A 22,829-nucleotide genomic window follows, 5' to 3' on the forward strand; every position below is an offset into this window, starting at 1 on the left:
GCATGTGCAGACATGTAGGCGGCCTGCAGACAGTATGGAGGCGAGGCGGGCGGTGCTGAATGGCTATACACAATGTCTGAACTCGCGCTTAGAAACATCTACAACCTTGAGGTCTTGCACTGTTCAGAATATTTATTTTCACTATTATTTAATAGAGAATAATGAATGTACAGTAAGTGTACATGTTCTTGATAGAGGGTTAGAAGATATCAATATCGTAGTGCTGGGCGAAATTTGAATTACAGTTTTAATGCAATTTTCAAAATGGAGTAATCACATACATTTTTTAATAAAAAAAAAAACAGGAAATGCTACTCATTTCTGAAGTGTTTATCCGTCTTACCTTGATTACTGGCGCCTCCCACAGACTAACGTGTGCATATTTTCTAAACATTCCGCCGTGTACCAAAAAAAAAAATCCCTGTGGGATAAAGCATACACAGCTCTGGAAAAAATTAAGAGGCCACTTCAGTTTCTGAATCAATTTATATGATTTTGCTATTTATAGGTATATGTTTGAGTAAAATGAACATTGTTGTTTTATTCCATAATCAATAGACATTTCTCCCAAATTCCAAATAAAAATATTGCCATTTAGAGCATTTATTGGCAGAAAATGAAAAATGCCTGAAATGACAAAAAAGATGCAGAGCATTCAGACCTTAAATTATGCAAAGAAAACAAGTTTATATTCATAAAGTTTTAAAAGTTGAATAACCCTGGTTTTAAATCACAGTTTTCATGCATCTTGACATGTTCTCCTCCACCAGGCTTACACACTGCTTTTGGATAACTTTATGCCACTCCTGGTGCAAAAATTCAAGCAGTTCAGCTTGGTTTGATGGCTTGTGATCATCCATCTTGCTCTTGATTATATTCCAGGGTTTTTTTCCAGAAAAGTATTTAGCTAGAAATAAATCCTACCGTTCATCATCGCTCTTTTTTTTTAGGTAAACCTAGTTTTGAACCATTTCTTTGTCATCTGTAGTTTGATTTTTGATTATTTATTGAAAAAAAAATGTTTAGGCCATACAGCACTACAATATAATATCACAATATTTTGCTTTGCCATACTGTATAGACTGTATGGATTGTATTGTTTTAATTGTTAATAGTATTGGCATTTGATCCCATTGTTCTCATAGTTTAAAAATTAAACATTTTATTGTAATATGTTGAGAGTATATTTGATCGTAAGCACTGTATCACAATACGTTTTGTAGCTGCAAGTTCTTGTCAATACACAGCTTTAGTTCTTGACTCCTCCCTCACGCTGTGTATGACTGGCTGTAGATTAGGTCTGGAACACGCAGACTGCTGGTGATTGATGAGGCCGTTACACTGGTGCTGGGCAGTTTCCCGTCCGGCCGCAGGTCTGATTCATGGCCGTGTCGGCACTCTCTCCAGCGAGGGTCAGAAAGGTCAACTGCTCCAGGGTCACACGAGTCACGGTCACAGACACCCATCCCGGTGTGTGAAACCTGAACCGGCACTCACACCACTCCAGCTCGTCCCTCCAGCCACAGACGTCTAGACGCACAGCAGCGGGGACACGTTGACTCAGGAGCAGTGTAAAGTCTGTGTGTGTCTGAGGCTGTGTAAAGGCTCCTGTTTGCATGGCTGTTTCCAGGTTGGTGATGTTTAGGGTGGAGAGTAATCGGAGTGTGCCCTGATAGGCCGATCCATTTTGCGTCCCTGCCTTTTGTCATCAACCCTGTTATCTCATCAGATCTCATCTCAGCCTAGACAGCTCAGGGCTGTGGAATTGAAATGTGGGACTCCTTCCTCCCTTCTCGCTTGCCCCACCCCTCTCAAAACACTCTGTTCTTTTGCTTTGTGTGTTTTTTTACTTGTTCCACTTCAGTCACTCACTATCCTTCTCTGTTCATTCTATCTATCTTTCTCTTTTTCAACACCTTTTCTGTCATGTGTTTCTGCTTTCCCGCTCTCTCTCTCTCTCTTTCTCTCTCACTCTGTGTACGTCTCTTTGTCTCTCGTTCTTCCTTTGTCTCTTCACAGGGCAGGTAGACGGGTTGGCTCGTCTGAAAGCAGATACAGCTATATTCAGATACACGCTGTATTAAGCTCCTCCCTCTTTTATAACCAAGGTAGAGAAAGCAGTTTTGCACTAAGCCAATTTTACCTATATGGATTCTAAATATAGACAGAGCCTGATCAATAAATTTGGTCAGAATTTAGTTTTAACACATTTATCAGCATGAACAGAAAACAGATTTTTACTGAATTTATGGCTCACTTTTAACCTTCTTTCTTCTAGATACATTCACAAATTAAATGCATTACTTGTTATTTCCTGGGCCAGGTCTAATTCCTAAATCTATTTAAATGTCATGTAATCTAATAAAGAGCTACATGATGGTTGTTTGTTTGAGCAAAGTTTTCTGGAACTTTAATCTAAATATAATCAAGAGGATAATGGATGATCACAGCCATCAAAGCATCAAAAGCTGAACTGCTTGAATTTTTGCACTAGGAGTGGCATAAAGTTATCCAAAAGCAGTGTGTAAGACTGGTGGAGGAGAACATGCCAAGATGCATGATAACTGTGATTTAAAACCAGGGTTATTCCACCAAATATTGATTTCTAAAATCTTCTGAAAACTTTATGAATATGAACTTGTTTTTTTTTTTTTTTTTTTTTGCATTATTTGAGATCTGAAAGAGGAAAGGGAAGTTGTAGGAAAGTCTTAATATAGTGTGGGGAAATGACGCATATAAATACCCCAGCATGTCATTTGTTAGGGGGTCTTGCCTTTTAGTAACATGTCCGGAACATGGCCACCATCTTGAAAGCCACCAAATAAAAGGGTTTCCTGCAACTTTAGACTCACCATGTATAAAATACAGGGGTTGGACAATGAAACTGAAACACCTGTCATTTCAGTGTGGGAGGTTTCATGGCTAAATTGTAGCAGCCTGTTGGCCAGTCTTCATTAATTGCACATTGCACCAGTAAAAGCAGTGTGTGAAGGTTTAATTAGCAGGGTAAGAGCACAGTTTTGCTCAAAATATTGCAATGCACACAACATTATGGGTGACATACCAGAGTTCAAAAGAGGACAAATTGTTGGCGCATCTGTGACCAAGACAGCAAGTCTTTGTGATGTATCAAGAGCCACGGTATCCAGGGTAATGTCAGCATACCACCAAGAAGGACGAACCACATCCAACAGGATTAACTGTGGACGCTGTAAGAGGAAGCTGTCTGAAAGGGATGTTCGGGTGCGAACCCCGATTGTATCCAAAAAACATAAAACCACGGCTGCTCAAATTACGGCAGAATTCAGTGTGCAGCTCAACTCTCCTGTTTCCACCAGAACAGTTCATCAAGACAATAAATTATTTTGGTCTAAAACCATTTGTTTCAGTTTCATTGTCCAACCCCTGTATATGTATTGCTTTTATGAAAGAGCCTTTGTTTTAAGCTTGTTGGAGAAGTTTCTGTCAGACAGAAAGCCCATACAGATCATCCAAAATTGCTCAGCTGTGGAGGTGAACTGAAGAAAAGGATAGTAGTTCTATATGAAGTAGAATGCTGGATTGAGAGAGACGCAGAGAGAGAAGGAGGTGTGTGTTATCCGCAGAGGAAGTGCCTCTTTGGCTGTGTGGCTGCAGAGCTGCTAACTGGAAGCTCTGTGATAGGAGCGGCCGACTCTATCAAAGAGCTTAATTATCTACTGCGACAGTAACACACACTGCGGGAGGAAGAGACTGTGTGTCAACGAACTGGAGAGGAAAGAAGTGGTGTCAGCGTGCGCTATCAGACCTGATAGCCTTGTTCTATCTGTAATTCATCATTTACACTTTTACAGTCTGTGGCAGCTTTACAAGCTCAGAATTTCCTACTGAATGCTACCCAGTGTTTTCATTATGCAGAGATACACGCCTGGCTTCAGAGTCTGGAGTCTGGATTCTAGCCTCCAGCCCCATGAGCCTCTTCTAAAACTGGGTTGGTAAATTTTGGCCGTGCTTGTTTTTTTGCATGGTGTTGTGTGCAGTAGGGGTGTGCCATATCATATTGTACGCAATATTATCGGCAACATTTTTGAATATCGTGAACAATATTACACTCTGGAATAGGGGTGGGCAATATGGTCCTAAAATAAAATCACAATGTTTCATGTTATTTTTGCGATAACTGTACTCCTGACGATATGACAAAACACTGATTTTTTTTCTTTTTCTTCAAGAATACACTACTGCACAATACTAATAATGCACTCCATATATCTCCATATATCCAGTGCTGCAGTTAAATTAATGATACTGGACAGATATAATCTCTCTCTAGCAGAGGTGGAAAGTAACTAATTACATTTACTCACATTACTGCAATTAAGTAGATTTTATGAGTACTTTGTAATTTTTAAAGTAGTTTTTAAAATAGGTAATTGTACTTTTACTCAAGTACATTTTGACACAAGCAATTTACTTCGCTACATTGGAAAACTCCCCGTTACTGAGTACAAAATGAAATACTAGGGGGAAAAAAAACAAATTGTCTGAATTTTAAAAAAAAAGTTTTCATGTTTTTTATAATAATTCCTTAAGTTTTTATTAGGAACATTAAACAATCTGCTTGGATGTTAAAAAACACGTAAATAGCAGTTAAAGCATAGCAATGGCAAGTTAAAATAATAATAATAAATTGTAAAACTATAAAAATGCAGTTTATAGTCACCTATATGACCAAAACGTTTTAACTTTTTATCAGTAAAGAAAAAAATGGATCATAAAAAAACCTATGCCACTTGTTCCTGAAAATGTTTTATGGGGTGGTCTAAAGAAATACTCCCTGAAAGGTCCAAATTATTTACTTTTACTCACAGTATATTTTATATTGAGTACTTATTACTTTTACTCGAGTAGATTTTTAGATGGATACTTTTACTTTTACTTGAGTAGAATTTTAGCAAAGTAAAGGTAATTTTGCTCAATTACAATTTTTCAGTACTTGGTATCTAGTAGATATTTAATGGGAAATGAGAACAGTATGAACTTTTCTTTTGCTAAAAACAGTAAAAAAGTATTACCCTGGTGTGGTAATTAGGGATGAGTGATATGGCAGGATATTTTAGGGTCAAAAATGTTGGCGATGTTATCGCGTATGATACGATATGGCACACCCCTACTCTGGAATATCATGCCATATCGCCCAGCCCTGATTATAACATCAAGGTAATACTTTTTTTTTTTTTTTTTTTTTTTTTTTTTTTACTGTTTTTAGCAAAAGTATAATTCGCACTGTTCTTATTTTCCATTATATGACAGTTTATATCTCTCCTCTCCAGTATCATTCATTTTACTTCAGCCATAAATATATATATATATAGATATTTGGAGGGCATTTTTAGCATCATGAAATGCTGCATAGTTGACTTCTGTTACAAATCTGATAAAATCCTTGTATTTTTTAATATCTCTGTTAGGGGTGTGCCATTGTTGCAGTAGTGTACTTTTGAATTATGTTTTTTAAATTCAGTATTTTGTCATATCGCCAAGAGTATCGTTACCGCGATAATACTATGAAAAATCGTGATATTATTTTAAGGCCATATCGCCCTCCCCTAGTGTGCAGTGGAAGGGCAGGTTAATCCCTGGACTCTTCAGTCAGCTTCTGTGCACGGCGCAGAGATGGTCCGATAATGGAGAATTATTAATACACCGGTAATAACCCAATTTCTCATCTGATTGTTGAGCGGTAAGGCAAACAAGCATGTTGTTCTCTCCGAGAATCAGGCCAATCTTATTTGCTAAACCACATTAGCGATAGGAAGCACCACTGCATATTTTAATGCCTGGCTCTGACAGTTAATGTGAGGGTTGGAGATTTGCAAAGGACCGCACTGACAGTGTTTGGCTCTGTAATTAATCTGCGTGGGCGGGGCGGGGTAGGTCGGTGTAGGTGGAAGTCACAGAGAGCACTCAGTCAAAGAGTAACTTTGCTTTATAGGCCTGCAGTGTGTGTTCTGTTTAAACTGGAATGGTATGTAGCCTATACTGTTTTATTAGCCTTTTTGCCCCTTTTTTATCTCAGACCTTGGTATCTGCTGTTGTCAGATCTGCACAGAGCTTTGTAGGGTCTTTGCTAAATCCCCCTGTACTGCTGTCTGTGTGCTGCTGCTGATAGAGGCCCTCTTTTCTAGTTTCCACTCCGCTTCACTCCCCCATCTCTCTCTCTCTCTCTCTCTCTCTCTCTCTCTCGCTTCCTTTATCTCTTTTTCTCTTTCTCTCTTCTACATCTCTAGCTAGGTTTCTGTTCAAATATTTCACAAAAGTTTTGTGCAATTACAAAATATCTGTAAAAAAAATGCAAGGAAAGTTGAGTTTCCGTCCACTACATCCACTTATTTGAAAAAAAAAAACTTTTGATAACATTGTGTAGTAGGGCTGTATGATTTGGGCAGAATATCTAATTGCAATTTTTCTACAAAATATTGCCATTAAACCCTAAATCTGTGTTAGTGATTATACACTTCTTGTAAAGTTGTATATATATATATATGTACAAACACACACGCAGCTCTGGAAAAATTAAGAGACTGAATTAGAATGTCTGAATTAGTTTCTCTGATTTTGCTATTTTAGAGGTATATATTTGAGTAAAATGATTTTATAACTAATCCAAATTCCAAATAAAAATGTTGTCAGTAATAAAAAAGATGCGTTTTCAGACCTCAAATAATGCAAATAAAACAAGTTTATATTCATAAAGTTTTAAGAGTTCAGAAATCAATATTTGGTGGAATAACCCTGGTTTTTAATCACAGAACATGCATCTTGGCATGTTCTCACCAGTCTTACACACTGCTTTTGGATAACTTTATGCCACTCCTGGTGCAAAAAATCAGGCAGCTTGGTTTGAAGGCTGTGATCATCCATCTTTCTCTTGATTATATTCCAGAGGTTTTCAATTTGGTAAAATTGAAGAAACTCAACATTTTTAAGGGGTATCTTATTTTTTTTCCAGAGCTGTGTATATATAGTCCAAAGACTACAAGACCCAGCACTCTATGGACTACAAACGTGGTGACGTTACAGCACACGTGCTGCATCATCGTAAAGCATCTATGGAAGAACAGGCTGCGTTTTTACACACAAACACACACTTGCAGGCTATTGGCTAATTCAAATCGCAGCCATTCAATTCGCGATTTCAATATAAAAAACGATTAAGTGTTCAGCCCTACTGTGTAGGCCAAAATGATTAGGAGCTGAATGAGAAAAAAACAGAACAGAGAGATTGAGAGAGTCATCTTTTCAAACTTTTCAAACGTTTTTTGGATTTCGCAAAGGAAGACAAGCAGCGACCCACGTGGGCTGGAAACTCCGATGTTCACCAAACATATAGGAGTGCACACTCACCAGACAGTTCTAAGAGAACAGTGCAGATCCCTTTTTCAGATAATCTTTGCACAATTCTCAATAAATTGGTGGATTGAAAACCTGCTTCTGTTTCACTTTCTCTACATTCTTAACAACACAGGTGCTGCAAAAGGTTCTTTAAGCTATAGAAGAACCACTTTCTGATCTATAAACAACAATTTTTGTAAAAAGGCCCCATTCAGAGAACCATTTATTGCACCTTTTTTTTTTAAAGTGTATTTCTTTCTCTGCCTTACTCTGATAATGTTCTGAGTTCTGTCTGTCTTAAAGTAGGTGAGTGACTGTCTGTGTGTTTGTGTGTATGAGAGAGAGGGAATGAAATGGTGCTGTTATCTGGGTCAAAGACTGTTATCACTTTATCATGCGAGTGTGCTCCGCTACTAGTTTTGCTTGGAGGCAGGGAGTATGGGTAATAATGCAACTCACTGATCTATTCATATACAGAGCAAGAGAGATAGAAAAGAAGAGAGAGTGAGAGAGAGAGAGTGCTTCTGCTTACTAGAGAAGAGAGTGAATCAGGAATGACTAAACTAAAAAAAAGTTTGCAGAATGACTAGTACAAGAGGAAATTGCCAATTCCCAATTCTATTTTTTCTACTTTTAAGTACCAATCAGAGAGAGCACTTATGTGTGAATAGTAGACATATTTCTGTGCCTTTTGAGAAGCTAGTCTAGCACCCCACCCCACTGCATGTGACTGGAAATAAAGCAGAATGTAGGCCAAGGAATTCCCACTGAGTGAGGATTTTGTTTTGTTCATCGTTGGGGAGCCACAGGCAGGTAGTGGTGCTTTTTTTTTTTTTTTTTTTTTTGTAGTTTTGAGGGTAATGCAGCACCATTGGCCGGATGAAAGGCTGGAGCAGCCAGCTGAATTACTCCCATTAAAGCTTTCTGCTGTCTGAGTTCTTTTTCCCCTCTCTAGACCTTTTTTTGATGGGATGCTCCACTTTGCTTTATTTATTTATTTTTTTTAAGTACTAAGAACAAGTAGGAGGAATATCCTACACATTCTAAAATATAGCTCCTGAGCTCAACATTTTTGGATGGCCCCTTTACAACTAATTCATGTAAATGATCTCTGTCCTCATTTTAAGTATTCTGGGCTGACACACTCCTTAAACTTTAAATTAAAAAAAAATCTCCTAAAAAAATATCTCCTAAATGACACCTTTAAAAGACAGTTTGCAATAAGAATGGACATTTTATAAAGCTTTTGTATTGATCTTATTATTATTACATTTTAATAATGAATTTAAAATATGTAAAAAGTTTAATGGACCAATCATTGATTTTTAGTGCTGATTCTTTTCGTCAGGTTTTTTTTTTTTTAGCAAAGCTAGAAGGCAGTCATCTTCAGCCGTACAAGACGAACCTCTCATTTCTAATAAATGGGAGGATACCAAAAAAGGCAAAAAATAAAGTGGCCGTACCAGTGTGCTGGAATGATCATTCCTGCTAAGCCCAATATATACTCATTTTAAAAACTGGGGTGTCGGGTTGCTTTTGCGGGAGTTCTTCTGGCCACGTCACGCGTTTTTACATACTTATGTCACACGTACAGCCTCTAAAAGAGGATCCGAATCAGTTTTAATGAACGCGAGCAGCTGGTGGAGCGTTGGAGACTTCAGAAGGGGAAACAAGTGTGTAGTTGAAGAGAAGTTTCTGACTAAGTGCACTCTTGCTCTCTGTCTGAACGTAACCTGGAATCGGATTCATCCGCTCTGAAAGGAGACCGCATCACACCCGCCCAGTTTAAAATGATTCTTTTGCATGCTTGGTCAATTACCCATTCTCACTTAATCCCTTCACTTAAAGTCAAATTACTTCTTCAAAAATATATTTTAAATCACTGCTGAATCTAAATATAAAATAGAAAAAATAGAAAAATGAATAGATTGTAGCATTTAGCACAGTAATGCACAAAGGTTTTTGTCTTGATGTAGCTACTGCTCTTCACAGATCTCCACATTGAGGGAAGGTTTCCCCTCTGGCATGCAGACTATATTATAGGTACTCCTAACAGTACAGTCAGAAGTAGGGCTGCAACTAATGGTTATTTTGGTAGTCGACTAATCTTGCGATTATTTTTTCGATTAGTCAATGATTATTTCTGCCATCTCAAAAAACGACATGAACAGCAGGACATGAGATTTAAATGGCATTTAAATTTTTTAATGTTATTTAAACGTGGAAAGTACTGATATTTAGTGATAAAATACGTAATCTGTTGTGTTTGGGCACTTCTGGAGACTCAAACTAAGTTGATTGTAAACTGTTTGAGTGAACCATTTACCCATCTCCTATTGTGCTTTTGTCCCCAGCACTTTGTGTAGTGCAGTACTGTTACAAATGACCGATTAGTTGACAAGAACAATTTGTAGTCGACAAATTTAAATAATCAACATTGTCGATTATATCGACTAATCGTTTCAGCCCTAGTCACAAACTTATATATTAAACCCAGTCGTGCAAAAAATATGAATAAATAATAATAAAAAATACCATAGTATATTATGAAACTGTCAGAATCTTGCAATATACTGTGATATACATTTTTGGTCATACACTACATGTCCAGCAGTACTTGCTACATAAAACTATACTTTTTTTTAAAGAGAAAGAAGTGCACTTTTTCATGATATAGGCTTTAAAAAGCTGCACACACTAAGCTGCCTAGTGTAGAGGAAGGGGCTTATTTGGCTGTCTGCGGCTGTCTCAAATCCGTGGCCTCTGGGGGGGAGGGGCTTCAAGGGCATTTTGGCGAGGCAGTTCATATAAAGTGGGTTTCCATTAAAACCTGCAGCAGCAAGCAGTCTGGTTTGGGAGAGAGGAGCGTGATTGACAGCGCTGCAGTCAGGCTGGCGGTGGGCTCACCTGCGGTTGCTATGCAGGCTGAGTGGGAGTGTGTGTGAGTGCGTCTCTCTGAGAGGTGTGCTGGTAACCCAGGGAGACTGAGACTGCTGCTGTCCCTCTGTTTCCACAGACAGGAGAGCGGAGGAGAGCAGATTAGAGAGAAAACAAAGAGGAGAATAAGGATGCAGGATAATGAGACTGTGTCAACAGTGGCAGATTGCTGATTGTTTGATTGTTTACAGCCATAAGCCCACCTACATTATCGGGGATCAGTTCAGAATTGGGATGTGATCCATATTTTACAGCTGATATAATGTATTAATGAGTCAATGCATGTTTTTTGTGTGTCTGCAAAACTGAGGCAAGCAGCAGATGTATAATAAATCTAAAGTATCAGCGCTGACAGAAACAGAGTGAAATATTGATTTGTTGCATCGACCTAGAATTTCATACCGGTGCATCCTGGAGCAGTAAACAGAGAAGCAGTAAAAGAAATAATATTTGGTTATTGGTTGTAATAAATGCAGACAGGGAAGATGAAACTTGTGGAACGTTAGAAGGATGGGATATGTGAGAGCTTTAAAGACGAGGAGACATCAGAGAGTGAAAAAAAAAAAAGATAAGATTTTGATTAATGCGTCAGATTCATTCAGAGCGGTCGGCCCAGAGGTTTGGTCATTCTGTACCAGATCACACACCCACTGCTTCTCTTTTTGAACCATCCTGCATAGGCCTGTCACAATATTTGCAATATCGATTTATCATACGATAAATGAACATGTGATATTCGTGATATTGTGTCGTCTATTTTTATGCCGTCTGTTTATTTGTATGTTTGTTCACATATATAACAGTGAACAGTATTGAAGCCAGTCGGGTGGCGTAAATGCCACCCGACTGCTCTACACTAAGGAACTTTAAGAGTGTTCTGGTAAGCCAGAAAGTGCGCAGACTACAGCCCAATATACTCTCCTCTGAATGGCAAAAGAGCTAGCTCTTAGCATGGTTAGCAGCTATTTATACTTCAGGTATAATTAGCTGCATCATTCTGCAATTACACCGTGAAGGCGGGAATATGACACTCAGGGGACCAATCACAGTTTCTGCTGTCTGTGTTACGGTGCACAGGGTATGCATTGTCCTTAAAATGCTGCATATCATCACTGTAATATCATTACAGTGACCAAGTCTAATTTATATTTTTTTGTTCTCTTGGTGCAGTCCAAATCCAAAAAATAGCACTTTATCAAAGCTAAGAGTATGGTGAGGTTTAGAGGCAGTGGTTTAGAGAGGCACACGAGATGAGAGGGGTGGAGAGGACTGATGGAGTGAGCTTAAGTAAGTAGAGAAGAGGAAGAGAGGAGAGAGAGAGTACACAATGGATGGAGTGATGAAGGGGGAGAAGTGCAGGAAGTGGAAGGGGAGTGAACATATAGGCGGGGACAGGGAAGGGCAGGCAGACATTCAGCCTCCAGGCCAAAACACTGCTGGCTCCAGGACATGTAAACACTGCCTGCATGTCTGTGTGTTGAGTGATAGAGAGAGAGACAAAGAGAGAGAGAGAGAGAGAAAGAGAAATCTGCACATTATAGATTATAGATCACAGATCATAGATCAATATTGATATGCTCTATATGTGTTGGAATATCTTCCATTCATTGTTTTTTTCTGAATTAAAGGGAATTAGTAAAGATTTTATCCTGCTTTTTGGAGAAACTCTATTTACTGCTGTAAGGATTTGATTGCATTCAGCTACCAAAGTGTTATTAAGGTCAGGATGTTGGATGATCACCACCAAACTCATCACCAAATTATACACAGCTCAATACTAGGGGCTTTATACCACCTGGCATTAGGCATGGTGCCAATAGGTTCATGGCTGTCTTCTCTAGAGAACCAAATGCTATCGGTAGAGCTGCACGATATTGGAAAAATTTGACATTGTTATGTTTTTTTTTCTTTTTTTCGACAATATATATCACAATATTATACAATGCAGGACCAGTGATGTCGTCAGCTTTGCTTCAGAGTCAGCCAATAACTCAAAACTAAAGAAAAACAGCAAACAACAATAATTAGGCATTTAAATGGCCTTGTAAATGAATTTTAAGAGCATTTTTCTTGGATTTAAGGTATGATTTCAGCTGTAACTAACAGTTTCTGTCCGAAACTGTGCCGGTGTGTTTACAAGCACGTGCCCAGCCATGTGGAGGCCATGCAGTTAGCTCATTTTAAAGCCCACTCCCCCTCTCCCTCGTGCTTCTCAGGCAGCAGCAGCCAGTCACTCACATAGAGACAGAGACAGCGCTGTTCACTTAGAAAATTACAAGGCTGTGTATCTACTTCTGTGTGTTTGTGTGTGTGGAGAGATGGGAAAAGGGAGAGTGAGAGAGAGAGAGTGTCCTAAAAAGCTTGATTTTATCTCCAGTGTGTATACCTTATGCAGCACTTTGGTTGAAATCATGTATTTATTGATTGGCAGTGGGAAATTAAAACCAGTACATGTATTATGATGAGAAAGCTCTTCTGGCTCCAGACTGAAGACGTTCCTGTGAGACCTGTGGGGAAGAGGAAGAGAGTTTCTGTGTGTAGTGTGTATCAGTCTGTAGGTTGTATTCCGCTCATTATTGGACTGCTTCTTATTCACACTTTCCATTCCACCTTAAGTATTGCAGCAGTAACATTCAAGCACACTTGCAGGTGTATCATTTAAGGTGGAATGGAAAATTTGAATAAGAGGTTGGCAGACAAGAAGCTGGTGAACTTCACCTTCATTACTTATTCAGGAAAACATTGAACTTGAAGCCTGACACTGACCTCAGGTACCCTGTGTGTTTTGAATACACACAAATGTTCCTCAGAGTTTCCATCCAAGTTCATGTTTTGTTTTAGATAACCGACGACGGTCGGACTTTAACCTCAAGCCTTCAGTGTTCGTGTTTCAACATCCAACATTGGTGTAACGTGTCCAAAGACAAGACGCATACAGGATTATAGAGTCTAGCAGCTGCTGATGCTTTTGCTGATATTCTGTGTTGCATTGTTTTTTAAAATATCCATTTCCGCTGTTTTTAATGTTTTTTTACATAATTTAATTTTGACGGATTGTGTCTGAAATTCAGAATGAGTGGACCAATAGATATGCTCTAAAAATGACTCATCAACTTCCATTGAATTGATTTTTTTGGGTAACAAGCAATATTTTTGTTCAATTATGAGCATTTTATTCCACTTTTAAAAAGATAATATAATTGCATAATAATGCATTTACATCCTTTCAAAGAGAAATAACCTTTAAATAAATAAGAAAGTTCAGGCAATAGACTGGAATATAAAAAACATCCTGATTGATAAAATATAATGTAAAATGCTGATGTTTTAAAACAGTGTTGAATGTATAATACAGTAAAAATAATCTAGTTTGCTAGACCTAAACCACACTACTCTATTATTACTGTCCTGTCACAATAATACGGGGAACTAGCATGATGCATGATTATAATTAAATTTTAAGTGTATGGCACAACTGATATAAATCTAATTTAATTTTGCTTAATCTAATGCTGACATTTCTTAAAAAGAACTCCTAAAAACTAAAATGCATCCAGTAATATACTTTTTGTAGAAAAATGTTTGTAGTTTAAGCAGTTAAAGTAATGCTGTTTTTTTGTTTCTTAATTAATCGCCATAAACATGCTCGTTGTTTGTTTTAGCAAAATCCTGTCTGTCTGTCTATCTATCTTTGTATCTATCTAATTATTATCACTTTTTATATTTTTTGGTTACAATTTAGAAACGGTATTGAAAAAATGATGGGCTAGATATCAGTATCAAATTTAAAGTATCGATGCCAAAATGTTTTGAAAGAGACCCAGCCTTAGTTATGGGTGAGTAAGTATAGAATAAAAGCTAGTAGATTGTTTTCTTGTCTTATGGACGTGTTATTCGGTTAACTATAGGTTGGTTGCTTCAGTCAGAATCATTACATCTCAGCCAGATCTACAACTGCTGTTTACTCTCATCACATTTCACCCACGTCTCATACTGCTGTTCTCTGCCTTTGTTGAAAAGGTAGTGTGACCTTTTTAATGATAAGTGGCAAAGAGCACAGATCTGGGGTTCTATTTTTATCCATGATTCATGTTTGCTCTGTGCAGCCAGAGGAAGGTCCTGGATGTCATATTTTATCTGTTCATTCATTTTGTCTCTGTCAGACTATCAGTGATCCTGCAAAGACTGAAGAAAATTGTCAGCATTTTAAACTAGTGTGGCACTGCTGCTAAAACCTTTTTTAGTGCTGTGTTTTAGAACAGCGGAAATTAAAACCCGTAGATTTAAAGCAACATTATGAAACATGCAGCACTGGAAAAAAATAAGAGACCACTTCAGTTTCTGATTTAGTTTCTCTGATTTTGTTATTTAAAAAATATATATATTTTTTTGTTTTATTCTATAAACTACGTACAAAATGTCTCCCAAAAAACAAATAAAAATATTATCATTTAGAGCATTTATTAGCAGAAAATCAGAAATGGCTCAAATAACAAAAAAGATGCAGAGCTTTCAAACCTCAAATAATGCAAAGAAAACAAGTTCATAATTATAAAGAGTTCAGAAATCAATATTTGGTGGAATAACCCTGATTTGTAGTCACAGTTTTCATGCATCTTGGCATGTTCTCCTCCACCAGTCTCACACACTGCTTTTGGATAACTTTATGCTTCTCCTGGTGCAAAAACTCAAGCAGTTCAGCTTGGTTTGATGGCTTGTGATAATTTTCTTCCTCTTGATTATGTTCCAGAGGTTTTCAATTTGGTAAAATCAATGAAACTCATTATTTTTAAGTGGTCTCCTTTTTTCCCAGAGCTGTATATACCTCAAAATAACAGCTTTGTCATCTTTGTGAACTTTCACTATCCTTTATAACTCTGGTGAAGTGGGCAGGACAACACTGGAGAACTGGAGAACTTAGATTTGCTTGTCTAAAACTCTGTAATATCGACCTGAAATAAAGTGTGTCTGTGTCTCTCAGCTTGTCCAGAAATGCTTGTTTGCGTGACCTTTTATTAGTAGAGGCTCAAACAGGTCAATTTTAGTTTACCACTGTAGAGGGAACCCAGGAGCAAGACATACCAATTCTCACATAATGCTACTTTAAACCAGTAAAAAAAACATTTATTAGCAATATACTATTTCTGACATTTTTAATAACCATTTTGACCCCATTTCCTGCAAAAAGGGCTGCCTTAAAATACTGCTAATAATTTATTTTATTCTATCTTTCTCTGTCCTCTCAGTGGACCCAAGACCTCTGTACCGTGAGGAGGCCATCTTCATCGCCCTGGCCTCTGTCTCCATAGTAGCTGTGCTCATCGTTGCACTCTTCTTTGGCTACCGCATGCTGACAGGTGAGATATAAACTTGTATAAATGGTTTTGCATCGATTCAAAATTCTCATATCACTGCATCTTTAGTATTGCTGTGTTTACCTGACCTCTTGGTTTGTGTGTGTTATTATTGCAGGAGACCGTAAACAGGGCCTGCACAACATGGACATGATGGAGGCGGCAGCATCTGAGCCCTCTCTGGATTTAGACAATCTGAAGCTGCTGGAGGTGAGTTTTTCTCCTATCTAATGGCTGACCTCTTCACTCTCCACCTGCTCTCCACTCTGCCTAAGATTTTGTTCCCAAAGAGAGAGTGTTTTTAGGGGCTATTATTGTAGAAGAAGAGCCCAGTATAATGCACTACACAGTGTTCTGCACAGTATGTTCTGGAGTCTAAATTAGGTATGTAAGTAAGCACTGATATGCACTGATATAGTAAAGTACTGCAATTTTGTGAATTAAAGACTGGACTGATTCTGAAAACAGTGATTTACTTTATGTTGTATTTGAATATACAACTCTGAAAAAAAAATAAGAGACCACTTCTGAATCAGTTTCTCTGATTTTGCTATTTATAGGTAAATGTTTGAGTAAAATGAACATTTTTGTTTTATTCTATACACTACGGACAACATTTCTCACAAATTCCAAATAAAAAATTTTTTTTGCACATTTAGAGCATTGATTTGTATAAAATGAGCCATCTAACCTAGCTGACCAGCTTGATTTTTTGCGCTAGGAGTGGCATAAAGGTACCCAAAAGCAGTGTGTAAGACTGGTGAAGGAGAACATGTCAAGATGCATGAAACGTGTTATTAAAAACCAGGGTGATTCCAATAAATATTTTTTATCTTAATATATATATTTTTTATCTTAATATTTTTTATCTTAATACTTTATCTATATGAACTTGTTTTCTTTGCATTATTTGAGGTCTGACAGCTCTGCATCTTTTTTGTTATTTCAGACATTTCTCATTTTCTGCAAATAAATGCTCTAAATGACAATATGTTTATTTGGAATTTGGGAGAAATGTTGTCCGTAGTTTACAGAATTAAACAACAATGTTGATTTTATTCAAACATATACCTATAAATAACAAAATAAAAAAAATTGATTCAGAAACTGAAGTGGTCTCTTATTTTTTTCCAGAGCTGTATAGTGTAAATACTGGGATCATATTACTCAGTATAATGAAAGTATCTTTTTGTCTTTTTTTAGAAAATGTTTTGATTGCTTTGAGCGCTGGTTAGAATTTTTATCTTGACAGTTTGTCCCTCCTTTTGCAGCTGATTGGCCGAGGACGCTATGGCTCAGTGTACAAGGGCTCTCTGGATGAACGACCAGTGGCTGTGAAAGTCTTTACCTACGCGAACCGGCAGAACTTTGTGAATGAACGTGCAATTTACCGGATCCCCCTGCTGGAGCACGACAATATAGCACGCTTCATCGTGGGCGACGAGCGGCTGACGACGGATGGGCGGATGGAGTACCTGCTGGTGATGGAGTACTATCCACACGTGAGTACTGGTCTGAGGTCAGCACGGGGCAGAGGACTTGGAGCTGGACTCTGTAGACCAGTGTAGAATTCCCTAGGTTACCTTCAACTGCCCTTATCTCTCTGCTTTCCTTTTTATTGGCCTCTGAACTATTTTTGTCAAAGACGGGAGCGGAGTCAAATGTCTTGCCGGTTACAGAACTATCTGGCTAGATATTTTTATCGATGATTCAGATGAGTTTCCAGCAGCCTGTAAGAGAAGGGTGTGTTGAATATCAAGAGTATTGTGCTCTCTCTCTCTCTCTCTCTCTCTCTCTCTCTCTCTCTTGGCTGGAAGCTTCCAAATACTTCCATATACTGTAGCTACAGCGCCACAACAGGTTAGATCAGTGCAGCGTCACACAGACAAAAGCAGGCATCTGCCGCTCCACTCCTCTGATGTAGAATGACAGAAAGCAACTCATTTCTCCACATGCCAGTCTAACGTGTTAGAACAGGCACACCTATCTCAACTGTGTGTGTGTGTGTGTGTGTGTCTGTGACTTACAGGAATGAATGCCTCTTCAGTTGTGTCTCCACACAGGCAGACAGACAGACAGACAGTCAGACATTACTCTGTTCACTCACTGTCTTGTTTGTTCTTGTTCCGCTCCGCTGCTAATTATTTACCCTGTATGGAAACACATTAGCTGCCTTAAGCAATAGGGGGAGGGGCTTACAGGCTAATGTTTGCATTTCCTCTTAGAGACAGAGACAACTGGCCTCAGGCTGATTTAGAAGATTCCACAGACGTCTCTCTTTAATGTGCTCAAATAAAGATAGAGCCCTGTGGTTTTGTGTTCACTCCATGATATATGTATATATATATATATATATATGTATACAGTTCTGCTGGTACAGAGTCAGCTGCTGGGGGTAGCTTTCATGCCAGTCTCTATGGCAACAGGCACTTCTGGCAGGGCTGCGATTGGAACTTTTTTGCACGTTTAGAGGAGAATAGGAGAGTAACCCTTTCCAGCTCTAGCCCCTGAGGTTACTACTTTGCTTTACGATAGGGCTGAGCAAAATTGTAATCAATTGAAGTCTCAATACTCTTTAAAATAATAAGGAATTTGGCTATGATTAGAATTTTAGAAGTGAAAAAAAAAAAAAAAAAAAAAAAAAAAAATATATATATATATATATATATATATATTCAGTTTTATACTTGTTTTTATTTGTAGATGAGCCAAAATAGTAAAAACTCTATTTAGAGCTATAAATGCAATCTGTTGTCGTAAATGTATTTAAACTCATATGAAACAAACAAATGTTCAACTTAAGATGCAAAAGCAACCTACTTATACAGCTCTGGAAAAAATGGCGAGACCATTTCAGTTTCTGAATCAGTTTCTCTGATTTTGCTATTAACAGGTTTATGTTTGAGTAAAAAAAACATTGTTGTTATATTCTAAAATCTATGAAACTATGACAACATTTCTCCCAATTTCCAATTATAAATATTGTCATTTAAAGCATTTATTTGAAAATGAGAAATGGCTGAAAAAACAAAAAAATATGCAGAACTTTCAGACCTTAAATAATGCAAAAAACAAGTTCATATTCATAAAGTTTTAGGAGTTCAGAAATCAATATTTGGTGGAATAACCCTGTTTTTTAATCACTGTTTTCATGCATCTTGGCATGTTCTCCTCCACCAGTCTTACACACTGCTTTTGGATAACTTTATGCCACTCCAGTTCAGCTTGGTTTGATGGCTTGTGATAATTTCACATCTTCCTCTTAATTATATTACATTAAGTGTGAAAATCACTAGCACATAAGAGTTCTTTACAGCTTTCTTGACAGAAGCATACTTTTGAAAATCGTATTTAAAAAGTAAGATTATATCATAAATAGAAAAGAATAGAAGAGTAATGCCAGATAGATGATGGGACATTCCACCTCCAGAAAGTAGTGCCATATGTCTGTATCAGGAATACATCATAGAATACATTACCACCCACTGTAAACAGGACAGTGGGTGCAGTTCCACTGCTACAAACTTCAAAATTTGGAAGCTTTATAGCACTTATTATTTCATCCAGTGCATCTCCAAAGAGTCCCATTCAAACTGTGTGTGTGCTTATATTTGCACATTTGTGTCAGCAGTATTTAGGAAGGAGTGTCCACAAACATTTGGACATATACTATAGATAATAGACATAAATCAGGTTTTGAACTGATGAAAAAAGGTTCCATAAAGCTCCAATCATTTACATTATTATTAGCTTCCTGAGATTAATTAGCCTATACATATGTGTACACTACTCTGTGTAATTCATTAGTGTAAATAGCTTCATAATATAACTGTACTGATAATTGTAGTGTGCTTATAATTTAATTAGTTCTGTGGTGTAGAAGCACTTAAAGACATTTCTTCATGCTAAATGCTACTGCATGATTTTATGACTTTGTTTGCATTTCTTAAGCGTGAGGATAACTCCTTTGCAGCATAAGGGTAGCATAGAGAACAGTCTCTTCTGTTGTACTTCTATTGTTGTACCTCAGTGTATCGTAACTGTGGTTTATGTGTCTGTGTTCAGGGCTCTCTGTGTCGGTACCTGAGTCTCCATACCCTGGACTGGGTCAGCTGCTGCCGTCTCGCCCACTCGGTCACCAGAGGACTGGCCTACCTGCACACAGAGCTGCTGAGAGGAGGTGAGGGTCACCTTGATATGCGGTACAGATGCACACCCACACTGAGACAGACTCAGTTACACACACTCAGTATATAAACTCACACACACACCCCGTCTCTGCTAATGCAAACTCACAGGCTACACAATTTCAACACTTGTCTTTGAAGGACTATGACTTAGACACAAAGGGCCACCTGCCTGCAGATATGTTTTAGGAAAGCATGATGTGTTTATTATAGAGGTGGGTGATGCGGCAGAAGTGTATAGGAAATCATGTCATTTCTCTAAAGAAATGTGTGTTCTTTTTCTTCCTAATCTACCATGTGTGTAGAGTACAGTTGATTCATCACAGACAGTAACTTTTACGCAACTCTCTGTGCTCGGAAAATAACTTGTTTACTTAAAACGCGCTTAAAATAGAAGCCAGTGGGCGGGCACTTCAGGAAAATCTGTTTGTGCAAAGTAATTGATCACATGCTAGCCGTGCAGCTGATAAAGATTGTAAGGGGAAAAAATAGATTTATTCCTGGATTCGGTTTGTTCGCTTAGTATCCATTGACTTTTTTTAAATGCAGCACACATTAAAAATCCCTCCCTGTCGCGTCCAACCAGGTCTCATTCAGAAAGGACACGGCACGTATGCACAGTCCACCCTGCTGCTGTAAGGCCGAGTCTGTGGCCCAGCTGCTATGCAGTTCTAACCGCACTGGATAAAAAAAGCAGTGTGAATCCACCCATAGGCCAGCCGGCGCTGGGCAGCATGTTTGCGGCGGTGCGGCGGCAGACCGCCCCAGTCACCTCCAGGGCCGACTCTGATGTGCACATCTGGGTCAGACGGCACGTTTTGTGAAATATGAATCAGAAGCTGATTCATTTTTCATGCTGCGTCGTTGTGTTAGACAGAACAGTGGCGTGTTGCCTAGGGGTCCTAGTAGTAGCACAGAGCAGCGTGGAGCACGCAGCATGAGTGTGTGTGTGCACCGGGACTAAGGTAACAGGATGTTGTCTTTACTCTAGCGTATTTTTCGCACTATAAGGCTCACTATCATTAAACATCTATTTTCTGGTCTTTAAGGCACATTAAGCGACACTAGTAAGGAACGGGGCGTCGCCATGTTTTCCTTCTAATTCAGCAGGTCTCACCACCGTTGGGTGGTGTTTGGGGTAGTTCACTAAGTTACGTAAAGCTAAGCTAATTAAACAGTAATGTAATTCTTAAAAGAAAACTTTTTCTTTCAAAGTCAAATGAGTGCTGGATGTTAATCTGCACAGATTTTTCTCCTCAAAACTGTTTATTTGAGTGAGTAAAGTGCTTCTGTTTATTTACAGTAAACTTAAGACTGGGTGCAGCAGCATTAGTATTAATGGCTTAAAGGAAATGACACCTGAGAGAGCTACACTACTGAGTGTTCCGCTAAGCCATACTCTATACTCACCTCTGAACAGCAAAAGAGCTACTGCTGCACTAGCAGTGTTAGCCAGGGTACAGGCAGATAATACTCACCTTTGAACGACAAAAGAGCTAGTGCTTAGCGTGGTTAGTGGCTAATACTAATGCTGCTTAAGCAGTGCTAGCCGGGGTTCGCAGCAGGCAACAGTCCGATAATACTCACCTCTGAGTGGCGAAAGAGCTATCGATCAGCGGCTAATGCAAATGCTGCTCAAGCAGTGCTAGCTGTGGTTATAGCAGCAAGCTACAGGCCAATAATACTTACCTCTGAATTGCAAAAGAGCTAGCGCTTAGTGGCTAATGCTAATGCTCCTCCAGCAGTGCTAGCTGGGGTTAGCAGCAGGCTACAGGCCGATAATACTCACCTCTGAACAATGAAAGAGCTAGTGTTTAGTGCGGTTAGCAACTAATACTAAGGAGTGCTAGCCAGGGTTAGCTGCAGGCTGCAAGCCATTAATACTTGCCTCTAAACAGTGAAAGAGCTAGCTCTTAGCGCGGTTAGCGGCTAATGCTAATACTTAAACTCCTGTATAACGCTGCACTTCAGCAGAGTGGCTTTACTGCTCCTTACAACCTGACTTGTAAAATTCATATATAAGGTGCACCTTATTATAAGACGATTTTTGGGAAAATTAAAGGATTTTAAGTGAACCTTATAGTGCAGAAAATACAATAGCAAAGATTTAGAACCAAGGAATGTTTTATCTAAACAGGCTATATATGGAGAACATGCAGCTAACCAGGAAGCTGCTGGTCACTGGAGTTTAGGGGAAGACACACAAAAGGAGAGAGAAAGAGAGAAATTTTAAGAAAAATGAACATGTCATAGCTAAGCATTTGGCTAACAGCACCTCAGCGGCCTGCTCTTTTATAGAGGCAGCAGCAGGAGCAGTGCAGATAAGATAGGACTAATTTGTGTGTGTGTGTGTGTGTGTGTTTGTGTGTGCTCCTCTAGTTTCTCTGCCGATGGCACTGTGCCAGGGAGCTGCGGCAGGATCCTGTGCTCATCGGGCCTCTGCCTGGCTCTGCTTCTTTTTCTCTCTCACTCTGACACTCTGTCTTTCTCTCTCTGTCTTTCTGTCTCGCTCTCTTTCTCTCTCTCTCAGCCCTGGCTTCATTAGAGCCTGAAGTTCAGAGCCAGACACACAGAGCTCTGAGAGAGCTGGTGGGGGAGGAGTGGCTGAGAGGACATTTATCCCAAAGCCACAGACACTCACACTACAGGGTTGTAGCACTGCCACCTTGTGGCCGTCTCCGTAGCGTGCGTCTCCTGGCACCGATACACTTTGTTTTGGTACATTGCAGTGTTATGTAGAGCAAACCTAATTTGTGAAGATGCCTGCCAGCCATCCTGTGAAGAGGGACTGGCGGGTAATAGTGTTTCACACAATTTTCAGCAGCCCAGTTTTGTTCAATAAAGCCTCCCCATCCCCGGAGATAAAACACCCTTTTCCAGCTTTCTCAGTAGAGCTGCAGTCACACTTTACTGTCTTACACTGTCTCGCTGTCTTACTTTATAGATGTATTCGAGTTGTGTGAGAAGACAGAAGCTT

General features: G+C 38.8%; 1 protein-coding gene across 1 annotated transcript in view; it reads left to right on the forward strand.

Moving 5' to 3' along the window:
• bmpr2b (bone morphogenetic protein receptor, type II b (serine/threonine kinase)) overlaps positions 1–22,829 on the forward strand; it is a 95,775-nt gene that overhangs the window by 54,144 nt on the left and 18,802 nt on the right. Inside the window, exons 4-7 of the mRNA XM_007261060.4 lie at positions 15,558–15,668; positions 15,784–15,875; positions 16,937–17,167; positions 19,731–19,845. Of these exons, the coding sequence (XP_007261122.2) occupies positions 15,558–15,668; positions 15,784–15,875; positions 16,937–17,167; positions 19,731–19,845 (549 nt within the window). The remainder of the gene's footprint in view (positions 1–15,557; positions 15,669–15,783; positions 15,876–16,936; positions 17,168–19,730; positions 19,846–22,829) is intronic.

This window comes from Astyanax mexicanus, chromosome 11 (assembly GCF_023375975.1).
Source record: "Astyanax mexicanus isolate ESR-SI-001 chromosome 11, AstMex3_surface, whole genome shotgun sequence".
NCBI lineage: Eukaryota > Metazoa > Chordata > Actinopteri > Characiformes > Acestrorhamphidae > Astyanax > Astyanax mexicanus.